This window comes from Vanessa atalanta, chromosome 19 (assembly GCF_905147765.1).
Source record: "Vanessa atalanta chromosome 19, ilVanAtal1.2, whole genome shotgun sequence".
Classification (NCBI taxonomy): domain Eukaryota; kingdom Metazoa; phylum Arthropoda; class Insecta; order Lepidoptera; family Nymphalidae; genus Vanessa; species Vanessa atalanta.
The window spans coordinates 6,076,160-6,096,949 of NC_061889.1; the positions used below are offsets into that span (position 1 = coordinate 6,076,160).

Genomic DNA, 20,790 nt, shown 5'->3' on the forward strand with positions numbered 1-20,790 from the left:
CGGCACCGGCTCTTCAGTCTCGGATATGAGACGGGGTCAACATGTCAACGTATGTAGCATCCCACACAAGGGCCCGTCCTCGTTCCCAAGGAACCAATGTTAATCCATCAGGTCTTTTAACATCAGCACGACTTATTCCACGAGGCTCAGTAAAAGCAGGAAGATGGTGGCAAGAGCCCTTTTTATTGTGACATTAAGAAAAAATAATTGGCTTAAACTGATATTATAAATAAATGTATTTTTTAATATAGAATATCTAAGCATCCCTGAGCACGCGTTATATAATTTTAAAGACGCGACTTTCAGAAATACTTAATCAACTTCAAGAATCGAAAAAAAACACGAAGATTTAAAAATCTTTTGTCTACTGAGGTAACAGAAGTTAAAACAAAAGAAAAACATATCACAATGTTGTTGTATTCACTTGGATTCACTTTAATTATAAAGTTTAAAAATACATATAGGATTTGTTATCCTTTTAAACTAAAAAAAATCGTGAAGTTTTATGCTTTTGACAAGTTTTAATAATCTGTGCATTATTAAATACGTTTGCTTTTCGTTTTTACGTCAATCGTATACCTAATGATAAAGTTAGGATTTGACGTTCTATTATCTGTGATTTCTGTGAACTCGAACTGTGAAGTAAAGCTTTGTATTTTGTATTTTATTTATTACCGTATTACAAATAATTAATAAAGACGCGCCACGTATGAAGTTATGATATAGACAATAATAACATAGTTAATTGTATTTATAACAGTGTTTTAGTATTTAAACAAGTTGGGTAAAGCATTTACAATATAATACAATAAAATGAGTAGTTCTGATAAGAAATTGGGGGAGATACGTGCACTTATACTCGTTGGTGGCTATGGGACCCGTCTTAGACCATTGACTTTAAGTAGACCTAAGCCGCTAGTGGAATTTGCCAATAAACCAATATTAATGCATCAAATTGAAGCATTGGTAGATGCTGGAGTGACGCAAGTAAATATATTTCTTATGTACAGTATTTTTATTATATTCATTCGTTATATTATCGTATCGGTGCTTTGTTTTATGACCTTGACTATGTTTTCTTAATAAATACTTCTATTACAAGGGAAAGTTGTGATTAATATATATTTAAAATATATTTTCAGGTCATTCTTGCTGTTTCCTACAGAGCTGAGGATATGGAAAAAGAGCTTACAGAGCAAGTATCGAAACTAGGAGTATCACTTACCTTTTCTCATGAGACAGAACCACTTGGCACAGCAGGACCTCTTGCACTTGCTCGTGATCTGCTCAGTGCCAGTCCTGAGCCATTCTTTGTATTAAACTCTGATGTGATCTGTGAATTTCCATTTAAAGAGCTGGCCAAATTTCACAGGAGCCATGGAAAGGTGTTTATGAGATTTAGAATTAATTTAATTGAATATTACTTTAAAAAAAGTCCCTATCAAAAAAAAATAATTAAAATGCACCCTTTTATAAAATAAAATTCTATATACACTGAATCAAACTGTATCTTCTGGTATAAGCTTTATTATTTTATATACCAGTGGATTATGAATAGATTTTTAACTTTACACAGCAGTTTTAGAGTATGCTGGTTAGGTTCTGGCTTACAAAATACAAGTCAGTTTCTAATTTGGAAGATAGTATAGTGTAATTTATTGATAGTCTGAGTAACCTGAGCAACTACTCACACTGTCTCCTTGGAAGGATGGTACCACAAACCAGATCTTACACAATAATATTATATATAATTAATTTGTAGGAAGGAACAATAGTAGTAACAAAAGTAAAAGAACCTTCCAAGTATGGAGTAGTTGTATACAAGGATGATGGAGAAATTGAAAACTTTGTTGAGAAACCACAGGAATTCATTTCTAATAAAATCAATGCAGGTAAACCAAACATAAATCAATAAGGTTTTTAGTAAGAAATATGAATGCAGAATAATAATATTAATTATATAAACTTTTATTCAATTCAATTCAAAAGAAAATATAATCATGTTAAGTAAATATTCATTACATAAACTATTATATAAGCATTATATTAGAACAATAAATAGGATTAATATATAATATAGATATATTTTTTTGTCATTTATAAATAAATATATTCAAATATTTATTTCAGGAATGTATATTCTTAATCCATCAATACTGGACAGAATTGAGTTACGTCCAACATCAATTGAGAAAGAGGTATTTCCTTTCATGGCAAAGGATGGTCAGCTTTATGCTATGGAATTAGAAGGATTTTGGATGGATGTCGGACAGCCAAAAGATTTTCTAACCGGTAAGAAGGGATGTGGTCATATTTTTATGGTTATTGTTTATGAGAAGTTCATAAATAAGATAAACTAAAGTTCTTTTTTACTGGTAAATGAACTATTATCATGAGTAAATTTTATTAATAGCATTATTAATAAAACTTACTCATGCATGTATACTATATGAGTATTTTATTCTCTTTTTTATTCATTGAAGCATTTAAGAGAAAGTTATTTCTGAGAATTGTAAATAATGTAAGTTGAATCTTAATTTATTGCGATAAATAATCTATATATATAACTATTCAAAATAATTTGGTAAGCTGGCAAATGTGTCACCACTGCCCATAGACATTAGTGTTGTAAGTTGTCAATGCCCTATCAACAAAGTTGAGCTAAGATGTTACTCAAAAATGTCCTTTTAGTGACAAACCACAGAAATCATAAAATAGATAATACCTATTAATCAAGTACTTTAGAGTACCAACAATTTTTAGAAAAGATCCATATCATTTATCTACAAAATGTTCGAAAAATGTAGCGTTACTAATGTGCAATGTTTTTTATTAGGTATGTGCCTATACTTAACCAGCTTACGCCAAAAGAATTCTAACATGTTACATGAAGGCGACGGAGTTGTGGGTAACGTAATAATTGACCCTACGGCAACTATTGGAAAAGGATGTCGGATAGGACCGAACGTTACAATTGGGCCGAATGTTGTCATTGAAGATGGTAAGAAAATTCACAGATAGAGAACATATTTTTTCCTGTAATAATAGTTATTTTCTGATACAATTTCATTTACACATACTTTAACGATAGGATTTTGTACTGTGCGTAATGACTTATAATTTTCAATTTCATTAATGTGGCATATTCTACCGTTTTAAGGTTCTTTTATTTATGCATTCTTCCTTTTTATTCATCCTTCATACAAAAATCCATAATATTAGCTCTGCCACGGCCCATGATATGGCGCAGCGGTTAGATGTTGTGCATCGATCCCGAGCTCTACTGAGTATCCACTTGTTTAATTTGTGTTCGTGGCGGAATAAGCTTTAAAACCATCTTCTCAAAGTGAAAGGAGATTAGCCCAGCTGTTAGACATTTTCAATCTGTAATTAATTACAGACATTCGTATGTATAACATTAGTGTCGATACAAAAAAGAGCCCTATTACATCTTTATATTGATAAAGTCAAAACTCTTATAATTAGTAACTTCTTATCAAATAATAAACGGGGTTTTTTTTATTCATCTTTCTGTTTCGATATTAATAGTTGTGGGTTCTGTTCCCACTCAAGTCATGTTTAATTTTATCATTGTCTTGATCTTATTTACGTTCGCGTCTGTTACAATTTTCCCCATATATCAAGAAAAATAATACCTAATGCGGAGCGGGCAAATTGCACTCATCCTCTTGATTAATGAAATTTTAGGAAATATAGTAAGGAAAATTCGTATATATCAAAATTTTTAAGATTCGATAAAAATGGCTTAGTAAAAATGAGAAACATGGATTAACAAAATACGCAAAGACATACTTCACAGAAACATTAATCTTTAATCGTTCTATGTATTATATTCCTATAATCATAGATATATATATATATAGAACAAGGAGGATAATTGCTTTCCACCAATTATAAGATAGGGCTCAATTAAATCCGTTATCTGGGAAGATTTAGTTATCATCTAGTTTAAAGCATTTGTTAAATTCTGTTTTAGTTGTAACGATAAACAATATCTTGTCATTTCTATGAAATAGTGCGATAAAATCGTGAACATCATTGATAATCATATTAGTAATTTATATATTTAGATTGCTTGTATCGATATCTTATTTTGACGATACAAATGTTAATAATTAATATAATGTCTGTTGCATTGGCATACTTTTAGATATTTACATAAATTTGTTTGTTTTATTAAAAAAATAACCTATAAATCTTTATTTATTTCCTTTGACACATTGGTTCAGTTAGTTTTTATGAGGGTATTGGTAGTAATTATTTGTCAACGAAGTCATATTGGCTGCCAATTATTCCAATTAAACATAATGATTAGAACATGATCGGATTTATAGTCTTGATTTATGTTGTAATAGAATACTAGAATAGGGTATCGGTTTTCCAATTGCGTGCAAATACATTTAATTTTTCTTTTTATTGTATTTTGGAGTCCATTCTAGTTTGAGTGAGGCGGGGAACTTGAGGTATGTTTTAGCTACGTAATTTTGGATCTGAATATGGAATACTTGAATAATATTTTACCGGATTCGGATACAGTTACGGATACGAAATATATTTCGATGAATCCGATTGTTTCGGATAGTTTCAGTTATGTATATTAGATTATTTAGAAATTGTAGAAGAAAAATTACAACATATCAATGTGACTTTATTTACAGACAGTAAAAAAAAACAAATAGTTTTAAAATACACTTAGCTATTCTCTTTATGTATGACACACAAATACTGTACATAGAACGTTTGATGTGTGGTATCTAACCCAGACGGACTTGCTTAGTGCACATAGTGCATTTGCCCTACCACAATGAAGATTCAAACATCAAATGAAATATTTAATAAATTTATGCCTTTATCCAGGTGCATGTATAAAGCGTAGCACTATTCTCCGCGGCGCGTGCGTCCGCCAGCACGCCTGGCTCGACGGGTGCATCGTTGGCTGGAAGTCAGTCGTCGGCCGATGGGTTAGGATGGAGAACACCACAGTGCTCGGCGAAGACGTAATAGTCAAGGACGAATTATACATCAACGGTGGTCAGGTTCTTCCTCATAAATCTATCGCCTTATCTGTTCCCGAGCCACAGATAATAATGTAATTATGAGGTGTTTTTTAATTTTTTTATATCAACGACAGAAATTTTTACTATTTAGGCTAAAAATATCTAAAGATTTAGATATCATTGTATTTATTATTCAGCTATTTTGTAAATCCACATAAAATATTGAACACCAGTGCAATAGTAATATATAAAATAAAGGATTTTATGTTTATTATATGTACTTTTAAAAAACGATTGAAGGGCTTCTTGCTGTTCGTTAGGGCTTAGAACAATAGTTAGTAAAAGGGCTGCAATTGCGGAAAATAACCATAACGTTATGATTATAATTATTTATTTATTTTGCAAAATTATATTGCATTATTTATTGTAATTATTATATTAAATTAAAATAAAATTTAAGTTTTGATTTTAAACATTTTAAATTATTGTTTTCGGCGGAAAATATTGGCTGTATAATTATTGTTTTTTATTATATTTGAGTTTTTATATATCTTTGAATAATGGTACTTAAAAACTCTGTCATATATCAATGTATAAAATGTTTTTATTATATCGAAACTAAGCTTAGAAGGTCATTTGTTAAGTTCGCACAAAGTTATTCCTTTATGTTTTTGTAATATTAATTCATTAGGAACATCCGTAGGTCACCGTATATGACGAATACGATTTAAATATCTTCATTCAACATAGAAGTATTACTTGCTTATTGAATCTTAAATTTCTATCACTGGTTTGGAAAGAAAAAAGAAGAAAATCAGTAGGGTAATATTTTTATTTGTTAGATATTCTTGAATACAATGATAATTTATTATTTTTTTTGAAAATTCCTTCTTTTATAATTAATTATACTTAGAGTTAATATAAACATTACATATATAGGTATACTTCCTTCATTTACAAAATTAAATAAAAATGCGTCAAAATTTGATTTTATACCATAAAGCTTAAAATAATCTAATTTAATTCGATCCAAAGCAGCAATTATATTTGTTTTGACAATAAAGCTGATTCTCGTATCACAATCACTAATGTAATTTGATGGAATAAAATTCTTAGCGTCTCTTTTATATGTTCATGATTAAAAGAATAGCAATCCTGTCTGAATACTTCAGTTTGTATATTGTGAATGCAGAATTTGATACCTTGACGACCCAAATAATTTAAATTTAATTCGTTTTATTTATGTCTTTTATAAGTGACTAAAGAAATTTTAACATTCCGATCTAGTGTTATTTACAATAGAATTTAAAAATGGTATTGTATTACTGCCATTATACACCAAAATTGTAATTTTATATTGTAGTAATAAGCTTTTATACTATATCAACACAAATTAGTCATGTAATAGAAAAAATAAAAGCTATTTTTAATACCAGTGTTTTAAACTCCTATAAAGTCTCATGTTTTTTTTTTCTAATACCTACATCAAAACTAAAAAGATTTAATACAATTATATATAAAAATAAATTTAAAATACTACTATTTTTTAAATTCCAACAGAATGGAATTAGAAAGTTATAATATCGATAGTACAATATACTAATCATTTCAAGATAATAAAAATAGGTTTAAAAAGTTCTAAAAATAATTATTACTTTTAAAACAAAAAAGATATCGTTATTTCACTAAATATTTAATATTTATATGTCTAGAAAAGTCTATCAAAGATGAGAACGCGTCGGAAAAAATAGTTGCCAACTGTTGGCTACTAAGTAGTTAAGAACATGCACATAAGTAGGATAACGCTTGGTTAGTGAATTGCGTTGGCTCGATTGTTTTAGTTATCCATAAATAAAATTGCGTCCTCTAAAATATGTTAAGCTCTAAAATATCAATGGACTATATCTAGACATCAAAAATAATCTAGCTTATACTATATCTAGACATCAAAAATAATCTTGTAGTTATGATAGAGATTGGACGACGTTTGATAAAGACCTTTCTATGTTTATATACTGCAACAATGCGATCAAAAGTATTATAAATATCGCTTTGCAGCTTAATATCATATGTAAATACAGTAGACTATTTACAAATAATAATTATCAATATTTATATGTACAGGTTTTTAGACATATCAATTAAATTCTTAGTTTAATGGTTTTTAGTTGTTCCGACAGGGCAGAGATTATTTTTGCCGATGTCATTAAGCATATCAAATCCGTAGTTAACTATGACATTGACATATGACAATTGTCAAAAGTGACATATATGTCTGTTCGTATTCGCTATTGTGATTTTGCGCCAAAACCGGCAAAGTATAAGAAATTGCAAAATCTCATTTCTTGATTAGCTAGCTTTGCGGATTTAAAATCACTGCAAAGACCGTCTATATATATCAGTTTCTTCGATGTCCTTTAATTGACGAAATATGTCTAAACGAAATAGTTCTACAGTTTCGAATACATTGTTCAATTACTTTGCTAAAACACCACCGAGTTCAAAAAAACCCAAACAGATCAGCGATGAAGGCAGTATTAACAAATTAAATTCTTCTTTAAACTGTAAAGATGGTGTTAAAGTTGAAAGTAAGTATTTATAAGTTTATAATATGTAAGGCTACAAATATAGATCTAATGTATTAATACAATGCTCTATAATCTGCGTCTTTATTTTCGCATTAAAGTTTATGTAATACAAATTCAATATAATTTGCAGAAAATTGAGTAAAGTTCCTTTTTTGTAAAGTCTATTGCTATAATAATAAAAACCATTGATTAAGATAATTTTTAGAGTGTATATATTTACAGATAAAAAACGAGAAAGGATACCAACTCCATCACCAGAACCAAATAAGGAAGCTAGTGATAGTGATGAGGAAGTGGTTGTTTCCAACAAAAAAAGGAAGCGGATTAGATTAAATCCTATAGATTCTGATGATTCAGATATTGAAAATAAAGGTAAAGATAATAGAATACCAGTTGTTGCCCATGGCTTTATTTACATTTTAGGGTTTCGTCATCAGATGTTATGTCTAAAAAGTAGCCTATGTAATTCCTTGGGGTTTAAATTTACGACATAACAAATTTTGACAATTTAAGTTCAGTGATTTGGCCGTAAAAGTGTAACCGACAGAGTTACTTTCCCATTTATAATATTAGTTTAGAAGTATATATATTCTGTTTTTTAATATTACATTTCATTTCTGGAGCTGAAGGTATGTCTTATAAATGTATTTAAAAGGTGACTACAATCATACTTTTTTATAACAAAAACATGCTAATTCGAATAAAATTATCAATTTACATTAAATATTAAAACATTTCAGCAGATAATAAAGTTAAAAGCCCTAAAGAGGAAGTGTCTATGAAGCAAAGATTACAAGAAAGTTTCAAATATGAACCTGGTGAATCCCCTAAAAGCGATAAAACCAGACGAGTCATCCCAAATGTGTAAGCAAAAATATTTTTTTATTGAAATTAATATTACTTAACTGTAACACTTATTGCCAATTCTATTTTCAGTTCACAAACAAAAATAGAATCTCAAGAAAGCCCTATCATAGCGGACGAAGATAACTGGACTCATTGCAAACTGGATTGGTTGAAACCAGATAATATACGAGATGCTCAGAAGCGTAAGCCAGACCATCCAGAATATGACCCAAGTACAGTCTATGTACCAATGGAATTTATGAAAAAGCAAACACCTGTGTGTATTGTATTACATTTGTATATAAATGGAAGGAATTTTCAATGCATGAAATATTCTACAATTAACTTTTTTAATTTATTAAATCTTAATAAATACTTTTTGTAGCTAAATTTATTGTACAATAATCTTAAGTGACATGCAAGAGTAATTAAAACAGCTCTCATGGAATATCTAAGATTTTTTTTAATATGTAGTTTTGTACTCTTCAGATATTTGCATATTAGGCATATATATATATATAGTTATTAACTTAAGGGTTTTATATTTATTATATAATGTTAACAAATGTATTTCTTTACAGGCTCACAAACAGTGGTGGGAAATAAAATCAAAACATTTTGATAGTGTATTGTTTTTCAAAGTTGGTAAATTTTATGAGCTGTATCATATGGATGCAGCCGTTGGTGTGAATGAACTTGGCTTTTCTTTTATGAAGGTATGTTACTGATCACTCGACTTCCTCATATTTATAAAATATATATATATATATCCTACTTGGAATAGCTTTAATATTGTTTAAATTAGAGTGTTTTTTTTAAATCGTGATTTTAATATTCTAGGGTGAATTTGCACATTCTGGTTTCCCTGAAAGTGCATATTCTCGCATGGCTTCTACTTTGGTCTCCAAAGGATACAAGGTAGTGCGCGTCGAACAAACTGAGACTCCTGACATGATGCAGGAGAGATGTAAAAGTAAGTGTATTAAAATTAAGCTTCTTAATTTCGAAGGAAAAATGAGAGAAGATATCTCGATAATTTACTTATTTTATTTTATTTTAATTAGGAAAACCAACAGTAGATACAATATCACAACCAAAATAAAAAATAAAAAATTACATTTCAAAATTATCAAGGCAAAAGTTCTACTACTTACAGGTAGTCTCACCATGCATTATCATATTACACAATGTAATTATTGAAAATATGAATTAAACAAAAGCATAATAATTAAAAATAAAAAATACAATACATTTTTTAAACTATTATTAATAAATAATAATTAATAAGATAAACCATATGATTAGAATTGAGCACTTATAATGTTGTATGTGTATAAATATTTGATTTTGGTATAATTAATATGACACGTGTTCAGGCAGCGGCCTGTCGAGCAAGGGCGATAAAGTCGTCCGCCGCGAGGTGTGCCAAGTGAGCGTGCGCGGCGCGCGGGCGCTCGGCCTGCAGGACGCCGCGCCCGCGCACGCCGCCTCGGAGCACATGCTGGCCGTCGCCGAGGAGGTGCCGCACTCGTACACTCGTACTAGATGTTATCGTTTGAGAATGGACAAGAAACCCGATTAACGATTGCTTTTAATATATATGAATAGACTTACCAATCATGATATTGTGTTTTTTTTTTAGGAAAACAATGGTTGCAGCACATATGGAGTCTGCTTTATAGACACTACTATAGGCCAGTTCCACATGGGACAATTCACGGACGACAAGCATTCGTCGAGGTTACTGACTACACTCGCCCATTATCCACCAGCTTTGGTAAGATATTATCTCGGTACTCAACATATTCATTTTAGTCAACTTGAGAAACGTCACTATAACTCACCGGCTTAAAGGCCGGTTTCGTATGAACTTTTGATTTTTATCGACATCTTGAGGATTACACATATTCATCATTTAAAATATTTAGACCTATTCAATCACGAAAAGGAGATTTTCTTAGCTTACGTTACTTATTGTCGTCTCACGCACACTAAGTCAACTAATAAGCACGAGCGTCACTCACACATACCAACACATGCCAATAGTTTAACGCAAAGGAGCACCTACATGAGTGAATAGATCTATACATAAGTTTCAGTAATAACATCTACAAAAGAGAACCAGAAAAACAAACTTAAATAAAAATGTATTAATATTTTGTAGATAATCTACGATCGGAAAACAACCACATCACGTACAACTAAACTCTTAGCCACACACTGTCATACTGCGAGACGGGAACCCACTGCTATATGGCCACCAGAAAAAACGTTAAAAATATTAGCTGAGAAGTATTATAGAACCAATGTTGACGGAGACTGGCCGGAGGGAATCAAACCATTCCTACACGAAGGTAAGACATGCTTATAGCCCTGATGGTATAATGTTTTAATGGCAGTGCGATATAAACAATATACAGACATATGCATGTACAACACTGACTCGAGATTGAGAGACCTGACATATTAAAAAAGATATTAGTATACTATTATATACACTAAATAAAAACAAGCCTTTTAGTACTTTGTTATAGAGATCAAAAGAATCATATTAATGAAAAAATATATATTTCTGTCATATAATTTTCTTTATTATTTTTGAGTTTTTAAATTGACGTGGCGGGTCGCTACTCTTACTAAAAAAACAATACACAAAATTTTACAAAGTGGACAAACACAAACATTAAAAAAAAGTCAACATTAATTGGACGAGAAACTTTATGAGGGAGAATGTCATAAATGGGATAGAAGTGATTGGGCTCATCCTCAAGTAGAGGATATTATCTTTGGGAGATCATAGGGATTATTGACTGCTTCTGCTGTTACATGTTATTTCTTTCATAGTGACATACTAAACTTTTTTATCATTGAAGTGTAATGTAATAAAACAACAGACTTTTATTTTAAGCTTATTTAAAATAAAAATTTTAGGTGATGCCCTTGGACTCACCCCAGCTGCACACTGTTACTTAGCAGTCAAAGCATTAGGAGGCTGCGTAGCTTATCTTACTGATTGTCTACTTGACATACAGATCCTCGGTATGTCGCAATTTGAAGAATACGCTCCTCCCGACGTTCTGAATAGCACCATATTGCCAAACGATAAGGTCGAAAATGAATGGACAGGAGGCAATACAATGATATTAGATGCAATAACTTTGAGAAACTTGAGAATAGTTCAAGATGAAGGCTGCTTATATGATAAGCTAAACTTTTGTACAACGCCCATGGGGAAAAGGTTAGTGCTCACAAACAAATATACAGTTCCAAGTTTTACGTTTTATAAATTATCAATAAAATACTAAGCAATACGTTATCAAAGAAATGTCGAACGAAATCTAAATTATTGCTACAATTTTAAAGTTATGTTACCTTTAACTTATTAAATAGTTAAATTGAGAATCATTTTGAACAAAAAACCCGGATAATATAAAGATCAAAGACACTATATGAAAGTTGAACATTTTACTTAAATTTGCCATATGTTATTACTTCTCAGAACCTCAGAACTTAATCCTGTGATTAATTGATGATCTTAAATGGGGAAACAGTTAGTGATGTGTTTAATTTTTAAAATTCAACTGGTAAGATGTCTGACCTGAAATAAAGATTATTCAAAAATACAATGATGAAGTTTTATAGGTAGTTAGAGTTACATCAAAATGGGCTCAAATTTTTTTGAGTATTTTTTGCTATACCTTACAGTTAGGAAATTTTTCAACATGGCGTGGACGCCATGTTGAAAAATTCTCATTGTCTTAATATTCAAACTAAAAAACATAGAAAATATATGAAGGAGATTTATTTGAATATAGGGGTCTGAGTTTAGATAAAGTCACGGCCTGTTTTTTTTTTTTTTTTATGGTATAGGGGGCAAACGAGCAGGAGGCTCACCTGATGGAAAGCGACTACCACCGCCCATGGACATCTGCAACACCAGGGGGGTTACAGGTGCGTTGCCGGCCTTTAAGAAATAAGTACGCTCTTTTCTTGAAGGTTCCCAAGTCGTATCGGTTCGGAAAAACCGCCGGCGAAAGCTGGTTCCACAGAGTGGTTGTGCGAGGCAAAAAATGCCTTAAAAGTCGCGCTGTTGTGGATTTACGGACATCTAAGTGGTGTGGGTGAAATTTAGAATTTTGTCGAGATGTCCGAAGATGGAATTCAGCTGCCGGGATTAATCCAAACAATTCCTCGGAACACTCCCCGTGGAAAATTCGGTAGAAGATGCAGAGTGATCCAACATCTCTACGCAACGCCAAAGGATCGAGCAGATCAGAAAGGGCTTGATCGTCGATAACTCGAGCTGCTCTACGTTGGATACGGTCAAATGGAAGGAGCTGGTACTGGGGAGCACCCGCCCAGAGGTGAGAGCAGTACTCCATGTGAGGCCGAATTTGCGCCTTGTATAGTCTTAGGCGATGGGCCGACGTGAAATACTGTCTTGCCTTGCTGAGCACACCAAGCTTTTTTGATGCCAATTTGGCTTTGCCTTCCAGTTGACCGCGGAACTGAACGAGGCTCGAAACATCAACGCCAAGTATTCCGATACTAGCTGTGGCGGCTAACGGAATGTTCTCGAATCGTGGAGATACGACGAATGGTGTTTTTTTAGCGGTTAACGCGCAAACTTGCGTCTTTTTGGGGTTGAAATGGACTAGGTTTAGCCGGCCCCAGTTCGAGACTTCGTTTAACGAAGACTCGATTTCAGACACAAGTTTGTTCCGGTTTTCTTCGACGTTTTCCCGAGAAATATTAGCACGGCCGGTGTATGAGGTGTCAACGGTACTGTCGTCTGCATAGCAGTGAATGTTCCTGATTTGCAACAAGTCATTGATATGCAGAAGAAACAGAGTGGGTGACAGAACGCAGCCTTGTGGAACACCAGCGTTGACGAATTTTTGGTCGGAGCATGCACCGTCGACAACGACCTTGATGCTCCGATCTGCCAAAAAGCTGGTAATCCAACTGCATAATTTCCCGGGAAGCCCATAGGAAGGAAGCTTCGAAAGAAGCGCTTTGTGCCATACGCGATCGAAGGCCTTCGCTATGTCCAGACTGGCTGCTAATGCCTCCCCCTTGCTCTCAACTGCTTCCGCCCATTTATGAGTAAGGTAAACTAGAAGATCACCGGCTGAGCGACCTCGACGGAAACCGTACTGGCGGTCACTAATCAGCTGGTACTCCTCTAGATACCACAGGAGCTGACAGTTTACAATGGACTCCATTACCTTGGAGAACAAGGGGGTGATGGCTATAGGCCTATAATTGGACGGGTCTGAGCGGTTACCCTTTTTGGGAATCGGATGCACTAAAGCAGTCTTCCAGGAGATCGGGACGACGCCTAATGCGTAAGATTGCCGGAAAAGACGCGTTAAGACCGGTGCCAACTCGGGAGCACATGTCCGTAGCACGATTGGAGGGATGCCATCGGGTCCACTCGACTTATGAATGTCCAAGGAAAAAAGTGCTTTACGAACTGCACTTTGCCGGAATTTAACCTCCGGCATCGTGGTATCACATCGCGGTATTGTTGGTGGTGAATTTCCTTGGTCATCCAGGGTCGAAGTCAGGTCTGTAAATGTCCCTATGCTACTCTATCTTTGACCTTTCATTCAATGGTTACACATGTGGTTGAACTTAATCCGGAAAACTGGTTTTTATATACCGCCGAGCACGAAATCAATTTTAAACACTCATTACATGAAAACTCAGGTAAAAAAAACTTCTGTAATTTCTATATAGTCTCTGGTGATCACTTCTTGGCAAGCACATTATTAGTTTTAACTCAATGTTAGACATGAATAGAATTAATGTTATATTTTTGTATTGTAAGGTTACTTTACCAATGGGTTTGCTCTCCGAGCTGCAATCTGACCGTCATCAAGGAAAGACAAGAGGCAGTTAAAGCTTTGTTCGAGAACCAGGAACTCTGCCAAGACGCAAAGAATATACTGACCACTTTACCTGATTTAGAACGGCTCTTAGCAAAGTCAGTATTGATTTTTATCATTACATTGACATAAATTTAATGTATATGTTTAAGTAAATATTATGATGTAATAAGTATAAAGTTTATTGCTGTATGACTAATATAAATTGAACTTAAACTAATGAAAAATTTAAACCTAACTATTTTTTTTGTAGGACTTATCTAAAAAACGTAGATAAATTACACATTAAATACATTTTTACATTACATTAAATTCAGCTTTTTTATTGATATTCTTTATGACATCATATTAACACCAAAGTTTGTTCATCAATAGCTACCAAAGAAAAAATTGGTTACAAATAGGAGAAATAGTACTAAGCTGAATAGGAATTTTTGCCTAATTATAGACTATTAATATCATTAGGTTAATAGCATCAGATATAATTTTTTGAATTATATTACAATAATTGTCTAAATAAACTACTATTACAGAATTCATGCTTTGGGTAACTTAAAGAAATCACAAGACCATCCAGACTCCCGAGCTATATTCTATGAAGAAAAAACCTATTCAAAGAGAAAAGTATTGGACTTTATATCTGTCCTAAACGGTTTTACCGCCGTCCTGAAATTGACAGAACTATTCTCTGATATTGAATCTGTTCTGTTGAAGCATATAACACAATTCAGCCCACAAGGCAAATTTCCCGACTATCGAGACACATTAAAGTTCTTTAAGGTATATTATTTTAAACAAACTAGCAGATATTATTTTGAATTTATTAATATTAAGAATAATTTGGACAAAAATTAAAATGGACTCATTGTAATTTTGTTTACATGCAGGAAGCATTTAATCAACAAGATGCCGAGAAAGAAGGTCGTATACTACCCGGAGCTGGTGTCGATAAGGAATATGACCATATACTACAAGTTATTGAGGAATTGGAAGACGAATTAAAGCAATATTTAACGAAACAAGAAAAATATTTTAAATGCAGAGTAAGTACATATAAGTAGCTCAAAGAATATAAAAAGTTACATGAATGGGATTTGTTAAAATAATTATTCTAAAAATAAAATAAAATTCAAATTTGTTAAATCAAAAACAAAATATATGTTTTGCGTTACCCCTGGTGGGACTCGAACCCACAATCCCCGGCTTAGGAGGCCGATGCCTTATCCATTAGGCCACAGGGGCTGTGAGGGGATCCGTCAAATATAGTGTCATAACTCGATTTAGAATATTTTTTTAGAATGTTATATTTTCGACTAGTAAATTTTTTTACAAGTTGTAATTCAAAAGCGACCCATTAAAAACGTTTCGAAGACACATATATGTGACTTATAAAAACATTTGTAAAGGCTCGTTAATTCACATTACACAACCATTCATTATTTATTTAGTGAGATCACTAAAAGAGTATTTTACTCTCTATTTCATTAAATAGGTATACGTTGAAAATGCAAGTATAGACTGAGTGGTATCAAGCGTCATTTAATTACATTTCGATTGACAACACAATGAATAACACAAAAAAAGAAACTATGAAACTATACAAAACCTAGATTTGTATAAATGCTTGTATGAATATAAAATTACTTACATAATATGAAGGATATAACCGTGACAAGAGTGAAAAAAGGAACGAGTCTAGAATGTTATAACTTTTCTGTTAAATTCTAAACCCAATCATTATTTTAAAAAAACGTCTTAGATGAAGGCAAATATATACTGTTACTTGTTGCCTTTCTATATTAAATGTCAAAATATTTATTAAAGATTGAAAAATGACTGCATATACAGACTTGCTAAGGTCCTGCATGTCCCAAAGTTATGATTTTCGGAATGAAGTAATCGTAACGAAAATCATTGAAATCGTAAAAGATATTAATTTATTTTTCTTTTTAACTTCACTTCGTGTTTCTGAAACGCTGATTAAAATCAGATTAATTGATCTGGAATAGTCAATGCTCGATAGTTGATGCGAATATGGGAGATACACAGCTTGAAGTTTCCGTGTCTAACCTTATAATCCGATCTTGAGATATTTAAACCCGCTTTAAGCGGCTAGATTTAAGATTTTTTACACATACATAAATTGTTAGGTAATTTCTAAATAATTAAAATAAAATTACTAACTATACCTTGTTAAAAACAATATATTTGTTTATTATTCCAGGTGACATATGTAGGCGTGGACAAGAAACGTTATCAGCTAGAAGTGGCACAGGGAGCCGCAGCTAAAGCCGGACCAGAATACCATCTAGAAAGTACAAGAAAAGGATTCAAAAAATTTTCAACTGCCGAGACTAAGGTACATTTTATATTTATTTAACAAGTTCAGAATTGTTTAAATAAGTTAAACATGGTAACTGTTGTTCAAGTTCTGCAGTGTCATATGGATTGAATTTCATAATAAGTTCATGACAGTTTTATTGTTCTTGTTTTTAGCAATTAATTCAATTATATTAACCATGATTTACTTCTCTACTCGTCTGCTTTTCGTATGCTTAATATACTTAATAATGTAACTTAGTTTATTTCCTATTTCATGATGATTTTTTGATGAGCAATGGGTCGTTTAGACAATATTTCATCTGGTGTTCGACAGGGTTCTCTCGGTTCTTTTTTATATAAACTTTTTAATTCCAGTTGATAGTACCGCTAATGCTATTATAATCAATTCATTGATCAATTACCAGTATAGTGTCAATGAACGTCCTATTTTTCCATAAATTTAGTGTATACACAATGTGTGGGATAATTAATAAATTAATATTTTTGAGAGCCGAGATGGCCCAGTGGCTAGAACGCGTACATCTTAACCGATGATTTCGGGTTCAAACCCAGGCAGGCACCACTGAATTTTCATGTGCTTAATTTGTGTTTATAATTCATCTCGTGCTCGGCGGTGAAGGAAAACATCGTGAGGAAACCTGCATGTGGCTAATTTCAACGAAATTCAGCCACATGTGTATTCCGCCAACCCGCATTGGAGCAGCGTGTTGGAATATGCTCCAAACCTTCTCTTCAAAGGGAGAGGAGGCCTTTAGCCCAGCAGTGGGAAATTTACAGGTTGCTAATGCTAATGCTAATATTTTTACTCGTAATTTAATTACACAAGTGTGATTATAACCGGAATAGTTAATACAGTAAACGAAGGTGATCAGGTAGCCCATTGGCATGTCTAATAGGAATCCCATCGTTAGAAATTATGACCATAACTAACAATAATCAATAAGATTCATCATGCAATGTAACCTTAAAGTCATGCTATTTACAGGAATTTCTCGCGCGAATGATTGCCGCAGAGGAGCAGAAAAGGAATATATTAAAAGATCTAAGTCGTCGTATCTTCGAGAAATTCTCCTCGAGTTACAATCAATGGGAGATGGCCACTAAATGCTTAGCGACATTGGATATTTTGCTAGCATTTGCTGAGTTTGCGAGGCAGCAGCACGGAGATATATGTTTGCCAGAAATTACATTTGACGGAAACCAAGAGGTGGGATGTTTTAACAATTATATTTATAACATACATACATCCACGTAGTTTAATCCTCATTATCATTTTTTCAATATTTCTGGACTTAAGATTAATTTTAATTGATATAAATATAACGCCGTTATTTCCGTCCAGCCCTACGTCAATATAAAAGAAGGACGGCACCCGTGCATCCCTGTCGCTCACGAGTTCATCCCCAACGACACATCGCTGCAGACGGAAAGACTGTTGCTGCTGACCGGACCCAATATGGGCGGGAAGTCCACGCTCATGCGGCAGCTGGGCCTACTATCAGTGCTGGCGCATCTGGTGAGATCATTGTATAACATTTATATACTTACAAGGTTGACAGAAGATTGAAAAATGAAATTAAGATGACACAATATATTTGAAACTAGCAATATATTTGTACCCGCGACTTCGTGCGCGTTTGAATTTAACAGCAAAGTTTTGTTGTATACTAAGTCACACTTTATTACATCAGCTATCAGCCAGTGAAAGTCCCTTCAAATCCCGTCGGTTAGTTATACTATGAACCTTAAACCATTGTATTCAGTAGATTAAGGTTCTTCCAAGCATTAGCAAAAATGTTTGAAACATTTTTTTTTTAAATATAATGTAACCTCAATTAGGGACTCGCAGGGTCCAAAATTCCCCGTAAAAAATGTCTTTAAATAATTATTTTTGTTTAAGGGTTGTTACGTGCCAGCTCAAGAATGTAGCATGAGTCTGGTAGACCGTATCTTCACCCGCCTGGGCGCCTCCGACGACATCCTCTCGGGGCAGTCCACCTTCCTCGTGGAGATGAACGAAACGGCAGCCATAGTGAAGCACGCGACGATACACTCGCTCGTACTGCTGGACGAGTTAGGTGAGCAATAGACGAGACCATCTTACAAAAACTATTTGTAATGGTATGTTATGGTGTTGGGAGTCTAAAAATTATGTCCCATTGGAATGCTATTCGCGATATTTACTGCAGCTTTTTGTATTATATATTGCTGCTAAAGAAATTTAACAAAAAAATTAGGAAATGGATAAGAGTACATATTTGCATTTTAGATATGTAGGACTTGTCTAACGCGAATATGTTAAGATATAGAGATAAATATAGACACAGAGTTTCTTAGAACGAAGGAAACCTTGACTTCACCTCGATTCGCCCTCTAACCGGCCAGGTCGAGGAACGTCGACGTACGACGGGACGGCCATCGCGTCGGCGGTGTGCGCGGAGCTGGCGGGCCGCGGCTGTCGCACCGTGTTCTCCACGCACTACCACTCGCTCGTGCAGCACCTCGCGCACCACCCCGGCCTGCAGCTGGGACACATGGTCGGTGATCTTTTTTTCTCTTATGCGATGTATGGAAAGCCTGCGATGACCGCCGGCCGCCTATCTGACGTCGAAGCGAAGCGAAACTTAGAGCGATCGCTACGGCGTTTACTTTTGTATTCCTAGAATATAAACTCTTTTGATGAATTTATGATAATTTGGCTTCAATGAATCTTGTAAAACGACGATTCAAAAGTAGGGGGGAAATAAGGTCGGTGCATTCTCATGCACAAGAGTCGAACGAGTCGCATTCACGCCTATCATTTATTAATTTAAACGTGTCCCCAGGCGTGCATGGTGGAAACGGAGGAGCCGCCGGCGGACGGCCCCGACGACATCCCGGAGGAAACGATAACGTTCCTGTACAAGCTGTCGCCGGGGGCGTGCCCCAAGTCGTACGGGTTCAACGCGGCGCGGCTGGCGGGCGTGCCGCGCGACGTGACGGCGCGCGCGCAGCGCGTGGCGCGCCGCCTGGAGGCCGAGGCCGCGGCCGCGCGCGCCGCCCGCGCCGTGCTGCGCTGCGCGCGCGCCGCCGACGTGCGCGCGCTGCTGGCGGCCCTGACCATCTGATTACAAATTTTGCCATTTTTTCCGTCTTTGAATTAAGCCTACCTTATGCTTTCGAGGCTTGAAAACTAATTAATGCCGTCTCGAGTTAGGTGTTTTGTAATGATGCGAATGTAATGTTCGTCTGGATAAGCTCCCGATGCTCGTAACTCCGATTATTATCTATCTAATAATCCAACAATATTTGTAATGGAAGTTTTTAACATGTTATAAGATTAACAATTTAACCCACCTGCTATTAGAATTTTGGTGAGACCGAAGCTGTGATTGTAGTCCTTAATTTTTACTAATGTTCACATGAGAGTAGCAGTTACTCGAGGAATGTATAATAAACTATTTTGAAAGTCTGGCGCATGATTAAAACAATCATCAAATCGGTATATTTTCTTCTTATATTAATAATTGATATTGGAAGTATCTATCAGATAATTGATTGTAAAAACACTGGAAATAGTACCGACAGTTACAAATCGTCACTGCCTCGGACTTCATACCATGTACATATGTTGTATGCATAAAAAAATAGACCACCTTTATAATTCCTGTAATAATTCTAAATCTTCATATTGTGTTTTATTGTTTATCTAATGCAAAACTTATCTTGTATTATGTATGTAAATCTTCATTTGTATCAATATTGGGATAAGCTGGACAAAAACATTTTGAAAAATCCTCTCCTCTCTCGACTGCGTCTGTGATTGTATTAATTTTAAAGAATAAAATTCATTGTTATTCTTCTCTCAGATACCTGTGATGATTATGTTATAGTTATAAACGCCCACCATTTTATTCAATAAATATTTTATACGACATATAATTGATTTATTTTACGATACAAAGTTAATAAATAACACAATTTTACGTTTTAAATTCATTTATTTATTTCTAAATCACAAAATTTCATACATTTGTTCATTGAAAACCCTATTATTCATCATTATCAAAACTATTATATAAATATAGAAAATCAAATTAACGTTACCTAATTACTCATTATTAT

General features: G+C 33.8%; 2 protein-coding genes and 1 non-coding gene across 4 annotated transcripts; 2 read left to right on the plus strand and 1 right to left on the minus strand.

Moving 5' to 3' along the window:
- Window positions 1–590: 590 nt before the first annotated feature.
- LOC125071280 (mannose-1-phosphate guanyltransferase beta) lies at window positions 591–5,921 on the plus strand. Its single transcript, XM_047681454.1, has 6 exons — window positions 591–987; window positions 1,143–1,385; window positions 1,763–1,892; window positions 2,131–2,292; window positions 2,837–3,001; window positions 4,879–5,921. The coding sequence occupies exons 1-6, from the start codon at window positions 814–816 to the stop codon at window positions 5,112–5,114; spliced, it is 1,110 nt and encodes a 369-aa protein (XP_047537410.1). The 5' UTR covers window positions 591–813; the 3' UTR covers window positions 5,115–5,921.
- A 1,397-nt stretch (window positions 5,922–7,318) lies between these two features.
- On the plus strand, window positions 7,319–20,602 carry LOC125071482 (probable DNA mismatch repair protein Msh6). Of its 2 annotated transcripts, none has more exons than XM_047681745.1 (19): window positions 7,319–7,606; window positions 7,829–7,978; window positions 8,347–8,470; window positions 8,543–8,729; window positions 9,034–9,168; window positions 9,293–9,425; window positions 9,829–9,971; window positions 10,095–10,229; window positions 10,617–10,806; window positions 11,384–11,690; window positions 14,286–14,441; window positions 14,877–15,123; window positions 15,231–15,386; window positions 16,568–16,702; window positions 17,672–17,893; window positions 18,029–18,202; window positions 18,587–18,764; window positions 19,072–19,223; window positions 19,512–20,602. In XM_047681745.1, exons 1-19 carry the CDS (start codon window positions 7,450–7,452, stop codon window positions 19,791–19,793), a joined length of 3,363 nt encoding a protein of 1,120 aa, XP_047537701.1. In that variant the 5' UTR covers window positions 7,319–7,449; the 3' UTR covers window positions 19,794–20,602. The 2 variants fall into 2 exon arrangements, with proteins under 2 accessions (XP_047537701.1, XP_047537702.1); XM_047681746.1 differs by having other exon boundaries at window positions 8,350–8,470.
- Window positions 15,513–15,585, minus strand: Trnar-ccu. The gene has a single exon. It is a non-coding gene; the product is annotated as a tRNA-Arg (tRNA).
- Window positions 20,603–20,790: the final 188 nt, after the last annotated feature.

What these genes read in the sequence shown, in the direction of transcription:
- LOC125071482 (XM_047681745.1), top strand. Translation starts at nt 7,450, where the DNA reads ATGTCTAAACGAAATAGTTCTACAGTTTCGAATACATTGTTCAATTAC. An exon ending in CATTTGACGGAAACCAAGAG is followed by an intron (nt 17,894 to 18,028) that starts GTGGGATGTTTT and finishes ATTTCCGTCCAG; the next exon opens with CCCTACGTCAATATAAAAGA. An exon ending in GCCTGCAGCTGGGACACATG is followed by an intron (nt 19,224 to 19,511) that starts GTCGGTGATCTT and finishes ACGTGTCCCCAG; the next exon opens with GCGTGCATGGTGGAAACGGA.
- LOC125071280 (XM_047681454.1), top strand. Translation starts at nt 814, where the DNA reads ATGAGTAGTTCTGATAAGAAATTGGGGGAGATACGTGCACTTATACTC. An exon ending in TTCACAGGAGCCATGGAAAG is followed by an intron (nt 1,386 to 1,762) that starts GTGTTTATGAGA and finishes ATTAATTTGTAG; the next exon opens with GAAGGAACAATAGTAGTAAC. An exon ending in GAATGTTGTCATTGAAGATG is followed by an intron (nt 3,002 to 4,878) that starts GTAAGAAAATTC and finishes GCCTTTATCCAG; the next exon opens with GTGCATGTATAAAGCGTAGC.